The sequence below is a fragment of the Solea solea genome, chromosome 10 (genome assembly GCF_958295425.1).
Source record: "Solea solea chromosome 10, fSolSol10.1, whole genome shotgun sequence".
NCBI classification, from domain to species: domain Eukaryota; kingdom Metazoa; phylum Chordata; class Actinopteri; order Pleuronectiformes; family Soleidae; genus Solea; species Solea solea.
Genome location: NC_081143.1, coordinates 6,147,305 through 6,175,109, shown reverse-complemented (window position 1 = coordinate 6,175,109; position 27,805 = coordinate 6,147,305). Strand labels below are relative to the sequence as shown.

Here is a 27,805-nt window from a genome sequence, read left to right as displayed (position 1 = left end):
TGAAAATGTTCATTTAACGTACTTGTGTATGAAATGTGCTATTTAAATACAGCTGTCTCGACTACCCACCACTTCAGGGCGCATGATACATGTAAATACCTTATTATTATGCTTTTTTTTTTTTTCCTCTCCCCTCATGTTTGTTTGAGTTGCCTTCAGCCACAGACACGTAAACAGCCCTGTTGCAAGTGACACTGGAGAGTCTGCTATGAGTGTGCGGTGTGGTTGAGCAGGCGGGGAGGGACAGAGGGAGGGAAGGAGGGAGGGAGCTGCTGCTGCTGCTGCTGTTGCTGCTGCTGTTCCGTGAGAGAAGAAAGACCAACGCAGGGGCGAAACACACTGTAGGCTGCTAGCAGAGAGAGCAGCATGGCGGGGCTACAGGACTTCCAACAAGGCAGCCGCTGTCACAGGAAAACGTGGATCAATATACTACTAGGAATACTACAATTACTTTTGCCCTGCGTCCAGCACGGAGGAGCTCAGCTGCAAGGTTTGGTGCTCACTTTCATTTTCCATTACGGCGGTGTAACATAAAATTACCAGTGCAACAAAAATGTAGGTGAAGTTAGCTTGACAGCGAACCTTAAACTGGAGAAGATAAACTCAAAATTTGTAATTTTATATTTTTCCGGAATATATTTTTTACAAATTGACTGTATGTTTTTATCAGCTTCAAAATAAATGTTGTAGCTATTTTTTGTGTCAGCCTGCTAGTCAATGCTAGCTGCCAGTTTCCTTGTGCGAAACTAACTTTTTCCTGACACGGGGACTAAATTAGCTTATTAATGAGATTTAAATGGGCAGTTAATGATTTTTATTGTTGCCGTATTAAAGCTACACAGCACGAGAAGCTAAGGGTACAGTCGTGTGTGCTGCAGTGGCAGTGGAGATGTGTTTTCCAAGTTCGTTAGCCACCGAGCTAACCTTTCTCCTCATCAAGCAGCTAGCAAAGCAGCCTTTGTCAGGCTGGCGAGGCGAAGTCATTTCCTCACATGTCTGTGTCATTGTCATCCGCTGCGTCTCAGATTATTCGTTTCTAGTCTGTTCTAATACTGTAATTAACAACGAGAGAGATTGGCAGCTTGCATTCTTTCCCTGACGTCTTAATGCACCATGTCCACTTGTCTGAATTATCCATATTTAATGAATGTACATCACAGCACCTCACGCTGTTGTTCATATCTTGCTCCCACGAAGCTCTGAGTCAGATGTCCACCAGCGTGGTCGAGGTCTGGCAGCCTGAGGATGCAGAGCCATTAATCCCGATTCAGGTAATCACAATTTCACTCTGTTTGTTTAATTATTACCGGGCTGTGCACAGTAACAATGTGCAAATGTGTTAGTCTATGTTGGACTTTACTCAGTGCAGAATAAAAGCATGCATGGTTAGCCACCTCAGTTGGAAATTGCTCTTTCTATGAGAGGGAAATTAATTTGGCACATCTGGCTAGTCCCTGTTTTGCTTTCAGAACTGCTGCATTTCGTGGCACCGATTCAGCAATGGATATTTTTCCTGTGTTTGGATCATAGTGCATGAAAATCTCAGAAGATCAACATTTTGTGAAATAATCAGAGCAACCCATGTTTGAACATCAGCAGGTCAGCTGTTATATGACTAAATGCATTGAGATGCTGCCATGTGATTGGATAATTAGATATTTGTGCTGACAAGCAGTTCAGTTGGTATCCCTAATAAAGTGGCATGTGAGTATATATCACTTTTAGAAGCAGCTAGATACACAGACACTCGTATGGTTATTGTATCTCCATTGTTTGGCTCCACTTTGCAGCTTGCTGAGTTGTACATATTCACTTTACTATGTATGGTAGGATCAGCATAACAACACGCATTATTTTTGCAAGCATAGTTTTGTGTAAATGCGGTAGTTATGAGCAGGAATCCACATTTAACTACACAACTCTAAAATGAGAGTGAAGTGGGAGGCCACCTGCCATATGGCTCCTCCTCATTTTCTTTTGTACATAGTGTCCACAGTGAAGTTTAGTCACCAGCACACAGTGAGAGCGCCTTTGCTGTACTTGCCTGCACATACTGTGCAGTTGTTTTTTTGCTCCTCATTTTGCTTCTGTGCAGTTTATTTTTTAATTTTTTTTATCTTATTTTTTAATCTTGGTTAACATTTAGTTTCCTAAATGTAAAATCCCAGTTAACATTTAGTTTCCTAAATGTTAACCTGCAGGCGGGTATGATAATTATTGGCTATGGCGCAAGACCAGCACAAGCAGCTGGAACTTAGTGTTTACCTGATTACCTGTCATGAGGTCACCAGCTGACTGTCATATTACCTGAAGGGGGTGTGGCGTTTTTCTGCAGGGCTTTGTAAACCAATCACATTTTCCATCTACAGAACACACACGCATGGCTAAATAGTTAAACATTGATGATAACGTCAGTGTGTGGTGGACATGCTTTTCCCCTTGTAGACCAATTGGCAGATGGCAGGATTGTTGACATTGTTTGATGATATGTTTAGATAGGCAGCAGTGAATAGAGTGACTTCAGTTACATGGGCTATGTGAAATAGAGCATGACTTGGATGTCTTTCTTCTATACTGCTGTCAGCCATTTACGTATTGTATGTTGCCCCAAGCTCACAGAAATGATGTTGCAGGAGTGAGTGTCATGTGCTATGCATTAAATTAAACATCAGATTTGGGCAGCAGATCCTGTGAACATGTCTGGAAGGAACTCTTCAATGCTGTCATCTCCATCTCCTACCTTTTTGTTATTTTGTAAACTTTGACTTGTCATTTATCTTTATGCAGACCTTAATCTTCAATATTAAAATTCCTGCTTTCATCTTTAAACTCCTCATATCTAGAATGTAATTCATTCAGACATGATGTTGTTCTTCCTTTTTAATGGCTCACCTGCTGCAACAAACAGCAACAAAGTGTGTTCTGTCATTGTTTTGCTTAATCACCAGTTTTCTCTCATACACTTAAGCCATTAATATACCAAGCTTTGTAGAATATGCAAGGAGGCAAGAGAACAACTGACGTGTCCTTGCTCAGTTGAAACTGATGATGCAACTTGAAATGTTTGCTATTTAAATACCAAGGGATGTGTAGTAATGCACAACATTGGTGCAATTAATTACGTTGTTTCCCCTGAAATGCAAAAACCTTTTTTTTTTTTTGCTTTGAAATGTTGTATAAAATGGCTAAATATACTATTGCTGGAGACATAAAAGGAGTTTCCACCTTTTCATCTACATCATATCTCCTTCACTATTTACCTGAACCTGATCTATGTTTGTATTTGGTGAGGTGGTGGAAAGATAGGAGAAGAGCAATAAAATGCATGAGGTGATGCTCCATGGACGCGTTGCTCAGACAACCACTCTACTGACACTTAGTCACACACTCTCCCACTGGTGTTGTTTTGTGGTGCAGTCATAAAGGCAAAATGTATCCATAAAGTTTTTTCCCATAGTTGGCAGACAGGCAATGCTCAGCATAACATCAGTAGTTTCCACTTTAGCTGTGAGTGTTCCCATGACAGACATACAGATCGTAGCACGCAGGCAGAACTAGGCATTAAGCAGACCCTTTTTGTGTACCTCTCTTTAGGGGTGTGTATGGGAGTGCGAGTGTTTCAGGACTAGGCATACAATAATCAGCCCTAACCCAATTTGTGAAGGAAATGGTACCGGTTCATATAACCTTGTAGTTAACAATGTTTGCTGTTGGTTCTGCTGTGATGATGATCTTAGTTGCCTACACAGCAAATCTCATTCAGTGGAAGTAAGAAGCATTAAAATGAAACTAAATCTAGTCTAATTTGCTTATCAGCTTCTGTCCCTTGACATAAAATTGCTGAGTTGTTTACAGGGTTTGATCCAAGCCACACCATTGCAACATTGACAAGTCAGTTGTCAGTTAACCATCAAGTGCACTGCTGGTCAAATGCTCTTTGATTTGACCACAATAAAAGCGGTGTGTTGACGTGCACAGTGTAATCTGATTGGGTAATGGTTGGAGGTGTGCACATGGTTTAGAATAACTAGATTTAATCCTGGTAAACTTTTGTCTCAAACGTTTGGACCCCACTATTTATTTTAAATGCTTAAAAATAATAAAAAAACTACATTGAAAGACTAAGCTGCACATAACTGAATGTTAAAGTATACTTAAAGTATAAAAACAGACCTTCGCCAGTCTTCCAACATTTGTCAGTCTATGATCTCCAGAAATGCTCTCGGCACATTGTGAGAGCATGAATGAACATGATGTTCATTGTGTTATTATTTTTCACTATTGAATACCCTGCCAAGTTGCAGCTGGTTGTATATTGTTTTTTCTTAAAACCACTTATACCATTATTGTTTGACTAAATTTACAGATCATCTGTCTTTCTGACTTTTTAAAACAAACCCATTGTTCACAATTGAAATTGCACGTATCTTTTCTTTACCTTCTCCAAACAAAACACCATCACAAACTATGCTGTAGATGAAAACTGTGGTGAATCTTCAGCCCTGTTTTTGATCAGAAATCCCAATACATTGACACTAACACCCCTCCTTTTGCCAGCAATGGTTGTTCACACTGAATGAAACTAGCTATAATGCTTCCCTATTTTGTCATTTTGAAATAAAGTTCTCTTAGCTTGTACAATCAGATGCATTAAACAATAGTGATCTTGACTTGCTCAACCGGCTGCCCCGCTGTTGCCAGGTTTTTGACAATACCATAATTTGTGTTTGCACCATTTATACTGAACAATAAGAGAGAATACTGACACCCTGCTGTAGAAGCTGCTTTCTTCTTTTGTTAAGAATAGGCAATGTTGTATGTGCATATTTGCCTCCCACTGATGGAGTTGCATCATTGCCTCTTTAGGTTTGTAAGGCCTCTAACAGACAGTATGATACACATGTAGTCTTTTAGGCAGATTCCTACCTTGTACCTTCTATAATTAACAGAATATCAACATTATTCGAACATCATGTTTATGAAAATCATCCTAGTAGCAAAACTTAGTCTTGCATACCAGTACACTTTGATCTTGTTGGATTGTATGTGTATGGTTTATGTAAATGGCACAGGTTTGTTATAACACGATTAAATATACTAAAGATTTCTTTAATCATTTTCAGGTGGAGAGGGAGCGGAAAAAGGACGGTCTTCCACTGGAAGACAGGTAAGCTTTGTTTGAGTTTATCATCCGTTGGAACAACATAAAACAGAAGCTCTTCTGTGGGTTCCATTACACATTTGTTTTCTATTACACATTTCCTGGCAGTCAGCAACAACATATGAAGCAGGTATAAAATACCATGCTAGTTCAAACATTGGTCAGAGAAAGCCACGCAAACATGGTACAATGTTAAAAGTGAGTAGATTTGATGAACGGTTTCCACCTGTTCATGAGTGCCACTTCTGAGTAGGTAGAGAGCTTCCACCAAGCCACATAATTATGATCAAACCCCTAAACATACAGATTGCATCATACTGAAGTGTCCCTCTGGTGTAGATGGAAATTATACTGTAGGACACAGAGTGAAATCAGAGCTGTGGTGTAGATTTAGTTTGAGAACAGCCAAGTGGAAAAACAAGCTTACTTCTGCATCCCCAAAGAATAACTGTGCTTAAGTACAAACATGAAGCTTGCTTTGGATTGGGAAAAAAGCTCTGAGGTACTATAAACATTGCTAACAAACTGCAAATCATAGGGTGACTCTGTTGAATGGTTTACACTGCAGCTGTAAGGTGACATGTTTTGCACTAAGAAAAATGATATGGTGTAATTTAAGGATGACTGAAGGTTCCTCTAAAACCTTTTAGTATTCTCTTGTAAGCAGTATGTTGTTTATGTTGGTAACTGAGGGGGTGTGTGATGGAGAGAGTTTGGGGGCGTGAGTTTGTGAGGCACAGAACCAAATTCCTGGCTAATTTTAGAAGTCCTTAAAAGAAAAAGGAGGAGAGGTCCGTCTTTCCCAGCTGCATTTGTTACAGCAGAAAATTGCCTGGAAAAATAATGTTCACAGCAAAATATCACCAATCTGCACCACCAAGTCCAGGCAGATTTGGTAATAACTTGGTGGTGCCAGTGCTTGCTCACTGAGGCGTGTGTTGTCCATTGCTTCTGTTCCTTGTTTGTCTATCTAAAGAAGCAATCTCTGTCATGTTATAATCCCAGCCTGCCATATACCTCAAGGAGATTTATGTTTCCCACATCTAACCATTCTTGACAAGAGGTTTGTAGCTCAGCATATTAGGATGACGTTTGGTGAACTTGTTACTGCAAGATGTCTTTTACCAGTGTTTATTGATTCACTGAATCATTGAATCAACACAATGCAAAGAAAGTTACTCTTTTTCTTTCTTACACAGCATTTCCCACTTTGTGGGAGTTCTACACACCACTTTCTGCAGTGCAGAGAGAGCAGCTTCATCAAACTTTGCAACCATGTTGCAAAAGACACTACACGCAATTAAAAACGCTTTAAAGATGGGCCTAAATGAATTATGATTAATGTGATTAAGTGTAAGACCTAATAGCGAGCAATATTTAGTATTAAAATGTATATGATTCTGTAGTAATAGTATGTTAAAGAGACATAATTGGTTATAAAGAGTATTTTTCAGCCTGCAAAAATTTTAAATTGTATTCACATTTTTATCAGAAATTCTCCATTACAAACTTGTGGTGTGGAGATTAAATTGATATTTTCTCTTTTCAGGCAGGACCAGTCCAATAAATAAGGCTATCAAGTTATTGTAAATAAAGGAGCAAATGCTTATGGTGTTTTTCTCATACTAAAACTGAGCCTTTGGCTGCTGTAAATCTCTGAAGCACTCCTTACAACAAGACAGGCCCTCAGTTTTGATATAAAATTCTGTTTTACTTGCTGCCAACATTAGCTGAAGTGTGTTGGAATATGGCTATTTTTAAATCCAGGGAGGTGAGAGCTAAAGGAAGCTTTGTAGTGCTGGTTGACCTCAAGACCTCCTGAGCTGTGGGCTGCAAAGCCTCTTGTGCCCGGGTTATCGGGTACTTGGCAGGCCTGCCATCACTCTCCCCCAGCCTAAAGAGCAAAGCAGGCCTCAGATGCAAAGGTTAATGATATCTTTTCTCAACCCAACTCTTGTGTCAAAAAGTCATGGCTCTTAACATGTTTGAGCTTAATTCTTCACACAAGTCATTTATAAAACATTTTTATACCAACCTCCTTTCTTTTTTCTATTTAAAAGTCAGAGATCTTCCTGACACAAATCTAGTCAATAACTATATATTGTGACTTTTTGTAACTTCCCTGTTAGCCTTATTGTGTCCTTGCTGCTTACAAACGTGTGTGAACATCAATTGACCTAAACTTTCCTCTTGTCGTAACCTCTCCCATGAAGCACTGCTGAGGTCACTGTTTTAAGACTGACTTTGAGTTAGATCCAAGGGATCAAATAGCGCCAAACATAACTTGCTATTTTTGAACTGTGACAGTGGACAGAACCCTTGGACTACAGCTCAGTGGTGCTGTTGTTGAAAGACTTCTCACATAGAGTTTTCAGGGTTAGCAGCTGTTGAATTCACAGAAAATGTGGTTTTACTACAACACGTGACAAGGTAAACGAAACCCTTCACCTTTAAAAAAGGTTTATAGAAACCTGAGACTTCACAAGAACCCGACACCACTAACCATTGGCCTTTCTCAAAGCTGATATTTGAACTTGCAGCAGAGGCTCTGGTTTTCCTGATTAAAATTAACAATGGTTATGTCTTGTCAAAGAGTCCTACTAATTAATTTCATTATTTCCACTCATGCTTTTTCTATTGGGTCTTTATTATTTATGAAAAAGGCCTTGTAAGAGCATTGCTTTTCACTTTGCGTTTGAATTTCAAACACCAAATTAAGTTATAGTCCACGTACAGGTATATCCACAAGGTGGTTTGGGATCAGATTAGCAAAAGGCATATTAGACATGGCTGCTACCAGTAAAATAACTTTACCCAAAATGTAGGAAATCTGCTTCGCTCAAAGGACTATATAATTGATTTTCTTGCAAAATATGCATTACAATATACTGCACACATGCTGCTTAATTCAGTTTCTTCTTACTAACTCCTCTGGGTTCCTGTTTTAGACACAGACTGTGTCTAAAACAGTAGTGCAACCAAAACATGTTATGTCTGCCTGTATGGCATTGCCTTTCCTCTTCAACATAATTGGTCAGAAAATGTCTTCTCCTTTTAATTTGTACACTTAAATATGTCTACACTCTTTCACACCAGCACAGACAGCTACAGTATGCTTTCAGCCACTGATTGACAAGTACTGGTTATGTGGTTTTGTCATAGAAACTGTATCATAATGCGTCATGTCCTATTTTCACACCTCCAAGTTTAAGAAAACCCAACATTGTCACAGTATGGGAATTTTAAGCAGTATACATGAATTGTAATTAGGCAGTTTGTTTCTCAGTACTTGACGCAATTCTTTAATTCATGATTAATGTTTTTAAATCAGATAAATGGCCATGTGGTGTTTAATGGGCTGACTTAAGATTTCAAACAGCAATGCTATTTCAGCCATTACACAGGATTTCTCTGCAAAAGCAGATGGCCTTATTTTCCCTTCACATTTGACCCCTCTTATGCTCACCCACACACTTTGACTGACACTGACAAGCAATGAATTAACCAACATATAGACCTATAAAGAGCTATAAAGAGCTAGAGGAAGGGAGAAACAATGGTTTTATTGTACAGAAGACAGTGTCTCTCATCCACTCCATTTCTGGTTCTTTGTATTGCTTCACATTTTGTTTTCACAAGCAAAATCTACAGCAGGAAGACTACGAGGGGGGAGAATAGCAACCAATGAGTGGGGAAACAGTTTTGTTTCGTTATCAATCTTGACTATGTCAACAATCTGTTTTTTTCAACCAAAGATCATCACTCATCACTCTAACCCTAGCCCCATGCATGCTATCTTCACAAACCAACCGGATGGTTGATCTCTAGATGGTTGTGCTGATTGGCTCATTTGAAAAGCAGTTCAATGTAAGCTAGCAGCTTGTATATGAGGTGCTGGTACCTAAAAAAAATTAAAAAAAAAAAAAAAAAGTACTCCCCCTCAGTAGTGTGGCAATATTTCTCAAAGCAAAGCATACACAAATGAGTAATCCTGAACCATTTGTCACACATACTCACAATAAAATGTATATGGATGTAAATAGCATTGGAAACATTTTAGCTATTTATGTAAGCATGCTACTTAAAAAAATATATATATTTCACTGCCAACCCTATGTCGGCTGAGATTGGCACGTATTATATCTTTTAATATTTGTCCATGTGCATTTTTATTAGACCTGAATTTCCTATAAAGTTTTGTTTTATGTCTCTGTCATCATAACAACTATGAGATATCCAGTTTTCATATGATCAATTAAATGAGACGTATACACACGTCTGACCATGTAGAGACACTGTATTTCTTATTTCATTATTGACGTTTTCAAAAGTTTTGTCACCTTTCAAGCCTGAGTCTGCATATTTTGTGTTTGCTGTCAACAGCTGAAAAAAACATTTTTGTGCACATGTCTGCTAAAGGTCTCATGTTTCAAGCAGGTTTTTCTTTTATGTGGAGTGTATCTGAATCTGCTGTTTATGAACTCTGATATATATTACATCCTCTATTACAGTACTTATACTTAACAAATACCATAATTCACCTGTTTCATTCATATTCACAGTAGCTCCCTGTTGCTGCAGAACCATCACCACCACTGTAGAGTCTTGATGTTGCAGTTATGCATCTCTTTTAAGTACAGATACAGGAAGTTAAGTCATGTGGCAACCACAGAGGCAAGTGCCCATGTGAGAAAGAGAAGAACAAGACACAAGTGAATTATAAGTCAGTGAGCTTTTTTTAAATGACATTTTGACATTAATCCAAAGAACTGGACAGACCCTGTTTGGCTGCAGCATCAGTGTACCCATGAACTTCCGAAAAAAGTTCCTCTACAGGCCTCACTCAGTGGTGTTATTCACCACTGTGTGTATGCATGAATTATGAAAAGGTTTTACAACTATTGCAAGTCTCAGTTTTTCATTAAATTGTCCAGTGTCCTTGACCTGGAGCTTCAGCTGAGAACAGGCCACTGCATCCAATGAATTTCACTTCTGCACAAATGACTAAGTCATTTCTAGATAACAGACCTCATGATGCTATAAGTGTCAAAGGCAGATGGCCACGGTGGCTGGTTTGAGGAACTGACCTAATGTGAATTCATGAGCCATTTTGCAGGACTGTAGTACGCTGCTAGATGAGGAAATGTATTATCAGGGAGGGTGTGTGTGTGTTTCAAGGTCAGTCGATAAATTTACATGGACATACACAGTAGAAAAAAAACTGAATTAGTGTGTTAGTCCAACTAAAACTGGACTTTTAAAGTAGTCCAACTGAAATTCTACTAAATCTAATTTCTTATAAAGTCGGACTAACATACCCATAATAGAAGAATCTTGTACATAGAAGAATAAGAGGGTAGAGGGTAAGAGGGTTTTTGGACTGACAGGGAGTGTAGTGTTGTGGTCCAATTGAACGGCGTAGTCGAGCTACAACCTTAGCCTGACTTGAATGTTCATGGGAACGTGCTGACTGAAAGAAGAATGCTTGTGGTGTGAACTGACAAAAAGTGCTGTTACTGTTTTTCCTCTTTTTCCATTTGTGTTGGTACATACAGTATTTTATTTTTTTTGCTTTGTATTTTCCTGATGTTAGCATCTTATGAAAAGCAAAAATAACACTGTAATCAGGTGCATCACTTAAACCAGAAACATTACTCTGGGTAATGGCCTCTTAGGTCTGGATCTGGCATTGAATGTGTGTGTTCAGGAGAGAAAGTGAACGTCTTAACACATATTTTTCAAAGGCCACCTCAAGTTTAATAGATAACTGGGATTTCGGTATAAATTTCACTGATGTTTGGGTCCCAGTTTTGGTTTCTGTTTCAGAGTTGTTATTAATGATGTTGTATATGAACTGTGGTGTTTCCACTTGCTTGCTCTCCTTGGTCAGCAGTTGTGTGAGTCTTCTGTCAGCAGCTTTCAGTCTTTCTACAAATATAGTTACACACACACAACCACAAATCAGGTTGTTTTTTTTTTTAACTGCACATATTCCCCAAGCACATTAAGGATGTCTTGGTGTCGCCAGTACAAGCAGAGCTCAGCTGAGCTACAAAAGGAGCTTCTTAAACTTCAAACAGTGAAATGTTTTTGTTTTTTCTGACATGGCATGTAATACTTTTCAGAGTTTTAAAAGTAGGGTCCAGCAATCTATTGCAGAAGCAATTTTTGTTGAAAGATATCGAACACAGCACAAGAATAAAAGCTAATACATGTCAACATTATGAAATTATATAAACATGGTAGTCTGGGAAAACATCTATCCTATCCATAAATTTAGGGTAGCAGTTTTAATGGTGAGATATTTTACGTTTGTCCAGCTTTTAAGTAATAAAACCATGGTCTAAATATAATAAAGGTGGGATCTCAAATCAAGTATTACAGAACTTGATTAAGCTAATTGTTTTTCTTTAATTATTTAATATGCAAACAATGAATCTCCTCTGTGCCCACTTCACCAATGTGTGTGATAGTTCCCAAATTGTATGATCCCAGATAGTTTGTCAGGTGGGATGAAGTGGATGGATTGTGAAGCAGCCTGAGGCTGTAATTATCACATGCTCACTAGTAAAGTGGACACAGTGTTCTTGTCCCCAGTTGTTTGTAAATTGAACAAACATAGATACTTCTTTTATATTAAATGAAATGTGAGTGTGACTTTTTGTGCTAATGTTTGTTTCTACTGTGATTTGCTTCTCTCCTCCAGTTCCTCTCAATTTACACATGAGAATGGGAGGCCCTTGCATTTTCAGCCCCCAGCCTTGGAGTTTGGGACCCAGTAAGTACTGCTCTCTGTTTATCATGACATGTCTTAACAAGCAGCTTCATCAATTATTTTAAACTGTTTCGTGAAATCATTTTTATTTATATAACTCTAAATCATAACAAAAGTTATCTCAGGACACTTACTATATAGAGCAGGTCTGGATTATGTTGATAAATTATTTACAGAGACCCAACATTCTCCCATTTGTGCGGAGGGGAGGGAGCAAGAGGAAAGACAACATATCACAAGTACCATATAGAGATATGGAGTTTTGGGGACGGTAGTGCTAATAACTGAACAAACCACTGTCTGTTTTCCTCTTAAATTGTCTGTATTTGTCTGCAGAGAAATAATTCTGTATGATAAACTATTACTTCCCTGTAAAGAAATAGTGGAAATTCAGTATTTCCAAACCTGCTCTGCAGAGAGAGGCATTCATGAACATAGTGGCAACCATTGACCAACACACATTTACATTATTACATCAGCTTTCTCCTCACCCTAATTCCATGTGCTTGTCTTTATTCAATTGTTTCCTGCTCTGATTTAGTACAATATACTGGCCATTGACCTCTACTTTACACCTATTAACATCTCTTCATTAACCTTCTGGACAAGACTGTGTCAACATTCTGCAAGGTTTATGATAGCATAACATCTTAATGTATCAAATATCATATCATAGGATCAAGTTTTGTCTTTTGTTTTCATTTTCAGGTTCTATTTTCTTTGTGCTTACCAAATATTTTTTTAACTCACAGAACACACTCAACTAACACCGTATACCATAAATAGTTCAGTGGTAATATTTATTGCAAGGCTGCATTATATTGTACAGAGGTTCTTGTAATGTTGCTGCTCTCCCCCTTGTGTATCCAAGGGAATAAAGCTGTAATTACATTAAGTCATACACAGACTTTGTATTATGGGAGATTAACTGTAAAACCCAGGCAGCTTGTAATTTGTCCACATGAAAGTACTTAATATCCCACCTTAGTCAGGTTTCCTATAATGGCTTTGTTATTATATTCCCCACGTGTGAGAATACAGCACAGGAAGTAAGCTTGTAAACAAATGTACCATTTTAATTTAATAAAAAAATGCAATTAAATTACAATCCAATTGAGTTTCTCATTATAAACGGGCAAAAGAAACAAGGTGGTGGCAATAATTTGACTGTCACCAGGGAATATAAATATTGAATAGTAATATACTGAAGATTAACACAGAAGTGGATAAACACTGAGCTCATGAAACCCAAAGCCTATTATAACCCCTTTCTATCCTTTTTGTGTATATGGTTCTATGGCTAACATCAGGGATTATTTATTAATCTAAAATGCAAAGGGTTAGGGTTTTATGCCTCGAGTGATGTCTTGTAAAATGGAAAGACACATTGGAGGGGTTTGTACAGTATATTGTTATTAAAGCATGTCATAATGACATCATTATGCCAACAATTACCTGCTTGTGGCACGTTAATTAAAACTGAGACCATAAAGTTCTGTGTGTGTTTTCATAGTTTAAAGCTGAGCAATTACCTCAAACTATATTTTATTGTGCAACTGGGTACTGAACAATTTAGTGCCGTTATATTTCGGTATGTACCTTTTTAGCGGGTCATCACAGTGCTCCCTGAGAAAAAGCTCAGCATAGCCAAGTTATTTACAACTCTGTTCTATCTGTCTTCACAGACCGCTGGGGCTGCCAAGAGCTGAAACCATATATATACACAACCCCAGCCAGGAAGTTCCTGTGACACTGCTGTCAATGTTTACATCCAGCAGGCATTTTTACATACCTTCCTTTCACAGAAGAGTAAGTGTCCGTGTGTGTGTACCAGTAGTTGCTTTAGACATTTACAAGTTAAAAGTATTTTGGTTGTTATATTGCATTAACTTATGCTCTCATGTTAAATCCCTTTCCTAGGTTATCCCACCCAGAGGGAAAGCATCTTTTAAACTAATTTTCCTTCCGTCTGAGGAGGGCAATGTAGAAAACACATTATTTATAAACACATCGGCCCATGGGCTGCTGTCATACCAGGTCAGTTCCATTAATGCACCACTTGCTGTACAGTCTCAGACCATGTTTTTCTTTTACCACTGCATTTCAAATGCGTTTGCTTTTACTGCATCTTGGTTTATGTGCCACTTTTTGTAGAAATGCTATAAACTGCTCTATCCCCTGGAGGTACTTGCACTCCACTCAGAGTTTGTCTTGGTCCACCCCAACTGGTTTTGTTTCGACTGGGGCCATTTTAGGTTAACAAAACTTAGTGACCTTAGTTACTATTGTTTTTTAATATAGAATTATAGAGAGTTTCATTTTTTTTACATACAGGGGTATCTCTTCTAGTGTCTCTATTGTACATTTCAGTTGACAATAAGGCCAGTAACACAGTTGTTTCATGTGTATTTTATTACACAATTTCTGGCCTTAGTAGTTAGTAGTAGTAGTCCATTTGTTCCATTGTTTGTACAAATGAAGTCATGTTACCTTAGGCTTGTTATGTTGTATTGCTAAAACCTGCATTTTGTGCTCAGCACATTATTGGGACACATGGCAGAACTATGTTTAGTAGCTTTGCTTTTCAGTTTTTACCATTTAAAATTTGTGAATTCTCCTGAAAAAAGCAAACATTGCCCTGTCATTAGAGGATAATTGTCTAAAAATACCAGGCCCTAATCTACGTTATCCATTTTACCTTGTGCCCCATTTTTATTTATAACCACAAACATTACCTATTATGTTACAAACTGCTCCGTAAATCCAGATCAGACCTACCAAATTACATTCATTTCTTTGATTTCCTTGTTGACTGCCTGAACTGAATATAATACACATCCTTTAATAAACATTATCTGTTCTCTTATTCAGCTTTTTGGTGTGGGAGTTCACTGGGGTTCATTAAAGTCTGTCCAAAGAAAGGATAGTCTGCTAATATTCCCTCATATCCAGAGCATTAAGCTGACCCAAACTCAGGTATGTATTCTGATATAGGTCTTTTTGTTTGTGTGTGCCATACAGATAAGCAAATGACAGCTCATCATTGAAAACAGCTGATTTCCCTTTTCCTGCCTGCCCTGATAAACAGAAGGCTGCACACATTCACACACAGGCTTTATGATACGCCGACGTGCATTTTCAATGTGCTGCAATTACTTAATGTGTGCTGAGCCTGAAAGTATGTGATGTATGAAATGTTTGTTTTTCATGAATATACAATTTAAAATACAATCGGAGTTGCACAGTTTGTCTCTATACAGTTTGAAAACCATGAAAAAAACAATAATAATAATTAAGGGAAAAAGACTGTCAATGACCAAATAGTGCATAGTTTTAGAAAGAATCTAAGGCGAGTGAAAGTATCGGAGAGGGAATCTGAAAGTGAGTGCTGCCTCCACAACAGGAAGTTGTGTGACAGTTGCAAAATGTCATCTTGGCCAACTGCTTAGAAGCTGTAGCTAAAAAAAAAAACAAAAAAAAAAAAACACTCAAGGCCTCCACTGCCTTCTGCTGAATTCAGCTGGTTATCTCTCAGCAAGCTAGGTTTTAACCGGCAGTTAATGTGGCTGTTGTCCTCCCATGTATGTGCAGAAATAAGCCCCAAGATGATTATTTTTGGTTTTTCCCATTTAATGTGCTGTAATTTTATTGTGTTTTTCAGTAACTCGCCTTAGCTTGTGTCACATGCATGTTTTAATGTCTATCCTATTTGGCCCACTGTGAAATCATGATTACCAGGAGAAGAGTTACTTATTATTCAGTCTCTGTTTGTGTAGACAGTCCCTATACTGCCCCATTAAATTTGCTCAGTAAGCAAACCAACTACCATTCTGTTGAAACTATTGAATTTGCCATAATCTTTAGTGCAGTGTGTACCCCCACTGGTTCAATAAGCCATCAGTCCCTGATTGCATGTCATGTTGTTTCTCCTACAGGAAGATGCCTCTAACATCACAATACTGGGTCTACTCCTGGAGTGCAGCTTACCGAAGAGTTTGTTCAACAGTCCTCAGGTACTTGAGTTGTCTTTATGTTGTCGAGTGTTTGAAAGGCCCATGAAAAATCAAACATACTTGAATTTGAGGCAGTGGCAGACTTGATTGAGACTGAGACTGATAAAGAGCAACAATGTACTGTATCTTTATTTTAATACACTATGACATTATTATACGGGTCCTTCTCACTGCTCTTGTTTTGCTTGAGCAGAATCCCAGTAGAAGTTAGTCTAATCTGAGCAACTTCCCCTTTTTTCAGAACCTCCGAGGAGTCAAAAGACAAATGAATAATATACACAGCTGCAAATACTCACGCAATAGTGCACTCCATAATGCAAGATATAGCTTCATATAGCTGGACCATATATATATATGTATATATATATATATATATATATATATATATATATATATATATATAGCCTGTACTATGGAGAAAGATTAGAAATATGTATGTATATATATATATATATATATATATATATATATATATATGTATATGTGTATGTGTGTATATATATATATATGTATATACACGTATATATGTGTGTATATATATATGTATATACACGTATATATGTGTGTATATATATATGTATGTATATATATATATATATATATATATATGTATGTATGTATGTATGTATGTATATGTATATACATACATAAGAAGAATAAACTAGGATCATACATGCATTCTGTTACATTTGGGTGTTCCAGCTGATATCTAAGATCAACATCTCAATTTTAGTAATTTTTCAAGACTTCTCTGACAAAACCATGAACCGGCCTTTCGGTCAGTGTTGATTCTACTCAGGGATTAAATTAGTCTTGATGGAATATTAGCTGCAGCTTTGGTTAGACAGGATTAGGTTTGCTTTTGCAGGCCCTGAGCCCTTGTGGCAGCAAGCCAGGGTGACTGTCTACAGGTCAAGTTGTCAAGTGGTGATTCACCCACCAAGGCAAACCCATTTTTCAAGTGAGATTTTCTTTCCACGGATCTGTCAGTCTCAGATGGTGTTAGTCACGGAGTAGGTGCCACTACTTAGTTCCTGCCTTCTTGTTTTTGTACATTGATGGACAGGAACAGCTGGTCAGCAGCAATGAATCTAACTGAAACTTTTTAACCACCACTTGCTAATTCATAAAAAGTAATAGTATTTCTCTCTTTAACATTTACCAGACTCTTTAGTTTCTCACAACTCTCATATTTGTCTCTTTTTTTGTCTTACCCAAATCTGTTTGTGACTGACATGCATTTCCTGTTCGGTCCCAGGGGTCCTGCCTCCAGAGTGAGGAGCGCCTCAGTCTGCAGATTAATCTGTCAGTGCATGGTGACCGGCCCGCTGACCTGGACAAGCTCAAGCCTTACGTCATTGAGCACATTCTGGTGCTGCTGGTGGCCTCCACTGCTGGGCAGGCTGCGTTAGGTGGGTGTCTATGACCTCTCTGAACCACACAGGACACAGGAAAGCAAACCATACAGCTGCAGTATGATTGATGCAATTATACTACATGGATGTTAGACCGAGACCTAATCAAGTTTTTGTGTTTCCTGTGGCTGCCCTTTCCTTCCGACTCAAGTACAAAAAGAAAGATGTTCATGATCCTGTTGCTGTTTTGAAAAAAAATTTCATAGAAGAGACATACAACACTTGATGATGTTCAATTTTATTTTATTTTGTTTCCCAATCGTAAACGGTTCAGATTTTTGTTCATGTAACCTCACTTTTGTTAATCAGGAAGTCAAGTGGTGCTTTTGATATTTTGTGCTTGCCAGGACATTATGTCATACCCTGATGGCTCTTGTTGCATAAGGAATTTTACTTTTTTTCATCATCAGCAGCCTCCAACAGGAGCTGTCTTGTAACTTTTTTAAACTGGTCATGTGAACATAAACAGAGCATGTGTGAGAGAGAGAGAGAGAATGTTTGCACATAAATCAGGAACACACATTAATATAACTGTGGCAGTGTAAATTATTTAGTACATCATACTGTGTATAAGTGCATCGTGTTGAGTTTTATGGTGGTGTTCTCGTTGCTTACAGGGGAGCCTAAAATAGGAGTTTATATGTTAAATTCTGGAGGCAAGAAGCTCTACATAAAGGTGAGTTTTGTGTCTCGTATTTTGTCTCATCATGGCATCTATGAAGACATATTTTGGTTAAACAAGATATTTTGCCCTCCCTAGGAAATGCAGGTGCTATCGAAAGTGGAGGTCAGCCTCGAAGTTAACAAAGTTCCTCTAAGACCAGAAGCAAAAAACTTCACGGAAGTAGCTACCCTGGCCTGCAGAGGTGAATACTTTGAATTTCTCATAGTTTTCACATTACTTTTTAAGTGCAATTTTATTTTATTTGATCCAAATAATTTCACAAATGTTGTGTCCGATATCAGGATCATTGCCAGGCCATGGAAGGAAATGCATGAATCATATCAGTTTAAAGATTCTGGGAAACAGGACAACATACAGCTTCCCTGGGCTTCATATCAAACACAGGTAATGTGAAAATCTGTTGGTGTTTTTGTTTGTCTGTAGTTGTTGCTAGTGAAGCTCCTGGAAGTACACGTGTGTTTTATGTTGTCATAAGCCAACCCCATCTGCAATTATTAAAACAATAACATGCTCAGGAATGATTAATGTGATGATTAGCAGAGATTATTGTTTGCAATTTTCATCTCATTTTGTCGTTGCGTGTTGCCTGTTATTCAGCCTGTTTCAGATGAAACAAAGGGATGCAGACCAGGTCGATCTGTGGTTGACAAACACCCTCACGTCACCACTCACTGTGACGAATGTCAGCCTTTCACAGAAACTGCAGGGTGTAATGAAGGTACATTCCACCGCATCATGTAATGATAAGAAACGACAAAATGATATCATGACAATCAATAAGCCTTCTGTCAGTTTGTGGTTTCTATTTGGGGCAAAGAACACCACATTTTGTTTATGTATCACATCTATGCCAAGATAAGGACAGGATATGACGCTAATGTCCCTGCTTCTGATCAGGTGATGAACTTCAGTGGTCCAATGACAGTTCCCAGGGGCTGCTGGCGGATCCTGTCCCTCCAGCTGCTCAGTAAAACTCTGCCTGTCAATCACCTGTCAACACTGAGGCTGGATACTAGCCTGGGCTCACCCCTGCACATTCCCCTCCTCTTTCACTCTGCTCCCTCCAAGGTAAAAAAGGCAGCTCCACTGATTTGATTGCAGTATCTTAGATTGAGGATGAGATGTTGTCAGTGATAATGTGTTCCTTCAATCAGGAGGGGGATGTTGTGTTTGAGGCAGAACGAGAGTGTGGGCGACCCTGCCCACTCAAATTGTCAGAAACAGGTTAGCTGTGGTATTTTGTAATCCTTTCGGAAATAATTATATAAAAAAAATGTTCTTAATTTATTAATTTTTTTTTCTCTTTCTTACATCAGGGCGTTTAGAATGGCAGCGTTCTCTCCTCCCAGACTTTTTCCCCTCATGCTGGGCTGTAGACAGCAAACTGGCTGCAGAGCTTTGTTCTCGATGGCAGAGCCACAAAGACAAACTTCCTTGCAGGTCAGTCTTGGATGCAGGACACTGCTCTACCTTTCATGCAATTAAAGGACTTGTTTATAAGTATTACTGTCATTAAAAATGATTAATTTTGCCTTTTTCAGGTGGCCTAGACTCCCTGTGGAGATGTCCTCCCCTCTGGACTTTGGTGCCACACCTGTCAATGAGAGCAAGGTAGGCAGCACTGAGAATAGTGTTTGATTTTTAAAGATGGACTCAAAACTTGTGACATTTGTCTGATGGAAAGGTTTCATATATTTCAGGTAAAGACTTTCATGCTGAAGAATCCATCTGCCTCAGTGGTTTCTGTAGAAATTCGGATCCTCTCCCTGTACCCTGCCCCGATAGAGGCTCTGGACCTCCTCACCAAATGGTACGCAGAGTAGAATGACTGCTTTCTCTCTCAGAGAATGACTCATTTAAATTAGATGTTCTGTTTCGTGCAATGATGCTCCAGCATATTGCTCAAGTGAATTTGTGAAATTGTTTTCTGTGGCAGGTTTAATATCAGCCCCCTTTCTGTCAACATCAGCACCACAGAGTTTTCTCTGTTGACTTCCACTCCAAAGGTAAATTACCAAGAAAATGAAATCATGGCGTCTGTTATCTTCTGGTATTTATTTATTAACAGACTGATAATTTATATAACTGATTCATTTAAGCACAGATGCCACTGGCAGTGTTGTGTTTATACCTTGACTTTTGTGTTCAGGTGGGTGAGAGTGTGGACGGTGTGACACGAGAGGGTGTGCTTCGTCTGCTGCTGCAGCCCTGGGAGTCCAGAGAGGTCGCTGTGGTCTTCGCTCCCTCTGAACATAAACCCACAACTACCATTCTTATTATAAGGTATAAATTCATATAATTAAGATAGGACAGTTTCTACCTATTTTTGGTGTTAATTAGAAGCAGACAGTGAGGTCTTACACTGCGCCTTCAATAATCAGACCGTAGATTGAACTTGCACAAACACAGACACACGTAAGCTCACTCATCACGGACACGTCACCCAAGTCCCTGTTTAAGTCAAAGCTATACGCAAACTACGTCATTAGTTCCACATAAAAATAGGTCCGTACCAAAACAGCCTGCTGACACTGATTAAGTCATATTCTTAAACTGAAGTCACACACACACACTGCAGGAAAGAAAAATAATTTAAAAATAGAAATCAGACTATATATGATTATTAATGAATGGTTGATGAAGAAGCGTCAGTGAAAGGGGGAAAAAAAAATTTTTTTTGTAATTTATGTGGTCTTAACAGGAACAACTTGACGGTGTTCGACATGGTGACGGTGAAGGGTCATGGGGCCAAAGAGCTGCTCAGAGTTGGTGGCAAACTACCCGGCCTGGGAGCCTCCCTGCGCTTCAATGTCCCTCAGTCGACTCTAATGGAGTGTCGCGATGGTGAGATTTATATTAACATTCAACATCGATGAATTACTGTTAGTGAATATTGTCTTTAAATTTAGTAGTAAGCCTTGTTTTCAAAAAACAGCTCATTTTTAACCGTATGCCATTCTCAGGTCTGCGCACCAACAAGCCGCTATTCGCCATTAGAAAGAGTTTCAAGGTGGAGAATGCAGGAGAGCTTCCTCTGACAGTCATGTCCATGAATATAAATGGATATAAGTGTCAGGGATTTGGCTTTGAGGTACTGCAGTGTCGCTCCTTCAGCCTCGACCACAACTCCACCTCTGAGATCACCATTGCGTAAGTGCCATTTTTGCTTGCTTTATTGTTAACAGACGGATTTTTCTGTGTCAATAAAGTTGACATGTATTGCCTGTAATATCATCGGTACTGGCTGTGTATTACCAAACCACCCAAAACAGACATTTTGATGATTTGATTTAAAACAGTGTCTACGTACTGTATGTTTACTCATTTCTATTATTGTTTTGTTGTTTTATATGTTTAACTGATTAATTATACATGCTTTTGTTCGAGCATTTTGTTACTGGGTTAAGAAAACCTTATGCCGATGTTTTCTATTATTACTTCATCATTTTTATAATGATGTTAATTTCTTGTAGTGGTAGCAGTAGTAGGTACTTATTGCTCCGTGTCATTGTTTCCTCAGGTTCACCCCAGACTTCACCTCATCCTGGGTGATTCGGGACCTCACTCTGGTGACGTCTCGTGGCACTTCTTTTCCTTTCACCCTCAATGTGACGCTGCCCCACCACATGTTGCCTCTCTGTGCTCAGGTGGTTCCTGGCCCAAGCTGGGAAGAAACCTTCTGGGTGATCACCCTCATCTTCACATGGTCAGTACCTTTTAAGTCTTATTTAACAGATTTCTGTCCATGAACAATCCATTTTGCCTTCTTACTGACAAGCTTAGAATCACATACTTTGTTGTGTGTATTTCTAATGTTGTATTTCTGTTTGTGTGTAGCCTCTCTCTGTTTGGAGTGTGTCTGATGGCCTTCTATCAGGCTCAGTTTATCCTGAATGAATTCTCCACAAGCAGCAGCAGAAGCAACCACAACTCTGTCCTGTCCCGGGACAATGGGTCTGTCAACAATATCACACCCAATGGAATAAAGTATGTCCTGTGTTCTTTTAGTCACTTACATACTAACATACTTACTTTTTTCTTGTGGTAAAATACTTAAATATTTCTTCTGCGTCTTCTTTGTGCAGTAAAACAAAGGGAAGTTGTAAGAGTTATGTGGACACCTGTCACACTTCTGATAAAGGAAAGGGGCGTGGCTCTCCAGCCTTGGCCAACAGCCCCACACCACGTCCTCAGACCACAAAGAAAGGCCTCTCCACTACCCCAACACAACCACAAAAGAAACACAAGGTTTCTCTTTATTACACCAAATACAAGTCCAGCTCCACAACAGCATCTGGTGCTGTAACAATGGATGAAGAGCACGAGGATCTGACTCAAGAAGCTCCCCTGACCCCAGATTCTGACGTCTGCAACAACAACGAACCAACTTTTATCAGTGAGTTGGATAAAAAGACATCCACAGACTTTAAAGAACCCCACAGCACCGTAGAAGACCGGGCACCGGCAGTTATGTTTCCCATGGAAATGCCTGCTGGTTTCCCAGATAATGTCATCTTAGGCCCTGGACCAAGACCAGGTCTGTTAGCGTGCAGTCCTGTAGAGAAGAGCTGCACTGAGCGTTATGCAGAGAAGATCGACACTGAGAAAAGGGATAGTTCTGTACTCGAGGTAAGAAAGGAGTCTGCAGTTTACAATGCTAATACCTGTAGAACAGAGCGTAACCTTAAAAGTTTTATTTTAATGAAAAAATAATGATGGTATCACTTAACATTTTTTGCCACTCCAGCAGAAAGATGATGGCAAAGGCCAGAAAAAGAAAGCGCAGAGCACAGAGGTTGGAACTGCACCAGGGAATAATAAGGGAAAGAGGAGTCGCAGGAAGACAGAAAATAATTCCAGGTAAGACCTCACTTTATTTTCATCTATGAACATTACTTTTGATGTATGATAGAGAAATATTTTGTGTTATATTTAAACAGCTACGTCATTAAAACTATTCTATGTGTTCTGTGTCTGTGCAATATACATGTACAATCCTGTTTATACTTTAAATATCAATCCCATACTGTGTATTTTCTGGAAACACAATGTATGCAATGTAATGTATTATTGTTGATATTTTTCTGTGTAAAATGTGAAAATGCATGTTTATTATTTATTTTTATTTTACAGTCTTTGCTGCTGTGACACTGTAAATGTCTCCTGTTGCTGGGCCAAATGAAGGACTATCTTATCTTTTCTTGTGATTGTTTCACTAGCACTCCTGAGCACAATGTGCTAGTGATGCCAGAGAGGGAAAAAGAGCCTGACTGCAAGACAGGGGACCGCAATGCCAGTGGAACACGGAACCGTAACCGCTGCCCCAACAGCTCCAAATCAGAAGCGCCAAAGCCTGGGCATAGTGACGAGAGCCCTCTCAAACAGAATGGTATGTTGGCTCGTTGACATGTCACACATATCTGCAACTTTACATATTCAGGCACACCCAAAAAACTGATTATGATGTCACCCTCTTTCTTTGATTTGACTGACAGGTGTGTGTCCAGCCCGCATTCGAAAGAAGTGTCCAACACAGCAGCGTGGTAATGGAGTGTGTGAGTCGGGATCCGACTCTGGCAGCTCATCAGGCAGTGTGAGGGCCAGCAGAGGGAGCTGGGGCAGCTGGAGCAGCGCCAGCAGCATGGAGGGCGACAAAGACCCAAATTCTCGGACGCATGCCTGCACTACCTCATCCAGAAAAAGTATGGAGGACTTATGCACCACCTTATATTTACATATACAAGACCATACACTCCAATTTAAGAGGTGCAGGACTTCCTTTTCCCCCTTGTTTTATGATTTAAACTGTAACTGCAGTTTTATTAAAAGAAAACATGTCATTGGGTTTGTTTCTACAGGGGAATCCATGCAGTACAGTGTCTGTCCTGCAGAGAGAGACTGCTACCAGACCATGAATACAAACCACAAGGCTCTCAGGTACTAAAGCAAACACACACACACACACACACACATATAACTGCAACTCAACTGGGTACAAATAGTGGCTCTGGTGCCTCTGAGAGTCGATGCAGAAACGTGCTCTGTGCTCTTTATATTTTCATCTTAGAATTTTAATGTGGGGACATTTTTAGGTCAAATATTTATACCATTTCTGGATTAAAATGGACAAGAACGCTGTCTGTATATGTACTGTATATTATGTTTGCCAAAATATTTCCAACTGTTGATAAAAAACTGTTCAGCTGCCCAACGTAAAGCACCTATGAAACATCAGTGGAGAGTGTGGAAGGAAATATTTAGTGTTGTTTGAGAGAGAACTGTGAAAGGATAGTTTTTCATCCAGTCACTGACTGACATGTAAACCTGTCTTTCTCTCTCTTTTTCTTTAGCATGAACAACCTGTACCATAAAGACATGTGCCAAAGCCAAGAATCCACAGCCTCCAGCTTTGCCCCAAGTTTTGCTGCTGTCGCTGCAGGAGTGGACAGAAATATGGGTAAAGAAGCAGTGTTTCGAAGCAAAATGTTATCATGTTTAAAATATTCACGGCCTTACTTCTTGTATCTAATAGAACGTGTTGTTCTTCCTCAGAACTGACCAGCCAATACATGCCTGAAGAGACGTGGTCGGCTCCGTCCATACCTCTCACCAATGAGTTCAGATACAACACCACTGAGGCGCTGCCCTACATACCTCAGCCACCAACTACCAGGCAGTACAATGGGTAGGTGTCTGAATGCATTAGGTACAGCTCTAATAATAAGTAATCAACCTAGTTAGAGAGAATTTTAAGGGCAACAGAAACACCACATGATTTTAATGCACTTTTTTGAGAAATTGTTTGCAATACTGTCATGTAGTGTTATCTTCTAGCTTTTACTCTGAGGGTCTTCTGCCCCCTAGTGCCCAAAGAAATGAGTTGCAGCTTCAGAAAGTACATGTTAGCCAATGCTCATTGTGAGGAAAATTGTAACACTCAGCTGTGTAAACAGCTTTATGTAATGCTTTTCCCGTAGGCACACAGGTGATATTGTTCCAGTTTATAATTTGAATAATCACCTTCGCACTGCTGCAATAATATATCTGTAGATCAGAGTTTAATCTGTCCCTGTTCGTAGTGTTCAAACAAACGATTCCTTGTTTCCTGCAGGTTCACTTGGAATAGTGCCAACAGCCACTGCAACAACCCGTACACCTACTGTGAGGAAACCAACTACATAGGTACCAGTTCCGGACGTGCGGTTTACATCCACACTACACTTTGCATGTTTAATTTTCATGAAAAGTAAAGAAATGGTCTTGAATGAACAAACTTTTTCATCCTTAACATTTCTGTTGATGCAAGCTAAGCAGTTTGTTTCTTGTTATTATTTTTTTTTTTTAAGGTAATGGAACATTTCCAAATGGTTTTCCTGGTCAAGAGAGCCAGAACACACACAGCAACCAGAGCAGCTGGACAGAGGAACAGCCACAGGAATCACCCTCGGCCTGGGACACAGGAGCCTGTGTGGGCAGCAAGGTGACGACTCACACCGCCTGGCTGCTGAGCGGCTGCAGCTAAACAACAGTTACTAAAGTCAGGGGAAATAAACGTGCACTGCTTATGTAGAGCATCAACCTACAGTTTTCCTTAAATTATGAAATAATTGTAGCAGTTCCATTATGATGTTATATAGGTAAAATACCTTTCCCTGTTTTTTGAAGCTGAGGGAAATTAGAATTATTATCTCAGATTAGTGAGCTCCATATACAATTTATTATGCTGTGATTGCAATTTAACCACAGTTTGAAATACTGTGGCACAGAAGCTTTGTCAGCTCTTATTTTGTCATGACTCCACTCTCTGGTCTGAAATCTGGTTTAATTTATTCAAAAAATTGGTTTTAATATGACTCCCTTCGCCTTTGGCTTCTCCCTGTCGGTATGTCATCTTGCTGCGTTGCATCAAATATATTTGCAGCTTTTCTCTTTCTGCTCTTGAGCCAATATTATCAGTCAACATAATTATGTCTGTAGATATACAGTACGTTTTATTTTTTTAAGTCTGATACCTTCTCAGGTAATTATTTTTCTTTATACAACATTTGACAGTTTTACCATCGTAATATAATATTTTATTTCCTCTTAAATTTTTTTCAACTGCAGTTTGTCAACCGTAACCCACTGAATGTGTCTCTGTCGCAGCATCAGACGCTTTCACGTTAGTCAGTGTGTCGGCTTCCATGGACTCCGTTTGTGTCGCGTAGCGGCTCCGTCCTCGTCCTCTCTGACCATCGTTTTGCGAAATACGTGACAGTACTATTTTTGCCGGATGACGGAACACAATTCAGCACGAGCAGGACAGGATGTCAAAACACCAATACAAAATTTAGCTTCTGGGTTGTGTCCTTTTCAAAATAAAAGCCCCCTTGTTGACACTATATCACTAACTGCATTAACAACACTCTTGTAAATGCAGCGTTCTCTTCTCGTTCTCCGGTCAGTCGGTGAAACATCTGTTTCTTGTGTTTATAGTTCATATATATAGAACTATATATATATATATATAGAGAAATCCCAGTCTCACGGCTGCAGCTGTCCGGCCGTGCTGCACGCACAGGATTCAGTGGAATCCCAGAGTAAATTGTACAAATCTCTGGTACAGATCTCTAAATTTGTAAGCAAGAGTAATGGATCAAAGGTGCCCTTATGTTTTATTTTGATCCCTTTTTACATATGTTTTCCTCTTAGATGTTGGCATTGAAAGTCACCCTTTTCCAGATTCCAAATAAGAGAATGCTTCTGAAGATATATCTTTTGAAAAATAGTTTTGCCTTTTGAAATTGTGTCAGTAGAAACACATGGGAAAGATTTGTAAAGAGCAGAAGATCACATTCAAGGGAATTTTGCACTTATACGGCCAAGTGTCTACAAAGAACTGCAGTTACTACAAAGAGACACTTTTGCTGAGGATGGGGAGAATTCTCTCTCTCTGTGTCTGTACTAGAGCAGGGAGGTCAGTTCTCATGGCTAAAAATGGACTCACATTCACAGGCTGTTATCCCCAATGGTATCAGAGCACAGTTACAGGTTAAGTTAGTCAATGTTGTTGAATGAAGACACTGGGATACACCTACTGTGTACATGAGCACCTGAGGAATGTAATGAGCTTTGAAAGTTAGTTAGTGCAGTAGTTCATGTTTTCCCTCTTTCCTTCACAGCCATACTTCTCGGGCACTCGCAGCCTCTCCCCCATGTCCAGCCTGTTCGGGTCCATCTGGACGCCTCAGAGCGAGCCCTACCAGAGCCACTTCCAACCCGAGCGATCCGCGCCGATGTCTCCCGTGTCTCCCATGTCTCCCATCAGCCCCCCTCACTCTCCCTTCAGCCGGGAGCCGGAGGGGACCTGCAGACCGATCCAGTACTCCAACTTCAACCCGTTTGGCCCTCACATGAACCTGGACATATGGAACTCTTCTTCCAACCGCAGCTCCAACTCACAACTCTCCAACGACTCTGGCTACTGTGGAGATGTTTAAAAAAAAATATATATATATATAATGAAAATTAAAAAAAACGAAAAACAGCAGACTTTAACAATAATTGCAAACATGTTAAACATTGATATGTAAAAGAAAGGAAATAAAAATGAATGTTCTTTTATCATTATTGGGGAAAATGTGAATATTCCTTTTCTTTTATGTTCCCATTTTCAAATGTTAAATGTTGTGAAAGGTTAACCATTTGTTGTATATTTTTCTAGATGTTTTGCAGTTTTGATCATAGAAAATAAAAAAAAAAGGTTTTATACTTGAA

The 27,805-nt window shown here is 39.2% G+C and overlaps 1 protein-coding gene across 2 annotated transcripts; it reads left to right on the top strand.

The window, feature by feature from the left end:
- The first annotated feature begins 295 nt into the window (after positions 1–295).
- tmem131l (transmembrane 131 like) lies at positions 296–27,805 on the top strand. Of its 2 annotated transcripts, none has more exons than XM_058640991.1 (34): positions 296–490; positions 1,198–1,271; positions 5,124–5,167; positions 11,868–11,939; positions 13,622–13,745; positions 13,857–13,973; positions 14,808–14,912; positions 15,872–15,949; positions 17,208–17,361; positions 17,982–18,040; positions 18,125–18,230; positions 18,331–18,433; positions 18,647–18,767; positions 18,947–19,117; positions 19,204–19,273; positions 19,366–19,489; positions 19,591–19,660; positions 19,750–19,859; positions 19,986–20,055; positions 20,199–20,332; positions 20,751–20,893; positions 21,013–21,199; positions 21,570–21,755; positions 21,887–22,036; positions 22,135–22,678; positions 22,800–22,909; positions 23,269–23,438; positions 23,545–23,751; positions 23,908–23,986; positions 24,400–24,506; positions 24,602–24,734; positions 25,161–25,231; positions 25,396–25,529; positions 27,211–27,805. In XM_058640991.1, exons 1-34 carry the CDS (start codon positions 367–369, stop codon positions 27,526–27,528), a joined length of 4,569 nt encoding a protein of 1,522 aa, XP_058496974.1. In that variant the 5' UTR covers positions 296–366; the 3' UTR covers positions 27,529–27,805. The 2 variants fall into 2 exon arrangements, with proteins under 2 accessions (XP_058496974.1, XP_058496973.1); XM_058640990.1 differs by having other exon boundaries at positions 22,797–22,909.

What these genes read in the sequence shown, in the direction of transcription:
- tmem131l (XM_058640990.1), top strand. Translation starts at nt 367, where the DNA reads ATGGCGGGGCTACAGGACTTCCAACAAGGCAGCCGCTGTCACAGGAAA. An exon ending in GCCTTGGAGTTTGGGACCCA is followed by an intron (nt 11,940 to 13,621) that starts GTAAGTACTGCT and finishes CTGTCTTCACAG; the next exon opens with ACCGCTGGGGCTGCCAAGAG. An exon ending in ACCTCTGAGATCACCATTGC is followed by an intron (nt 21,200 to 21,569) that starts GTAAGTGCCATT and finishes TTGTTTCCTCAG; the next exon opens with GTTCACCCCAGACTTCACCT.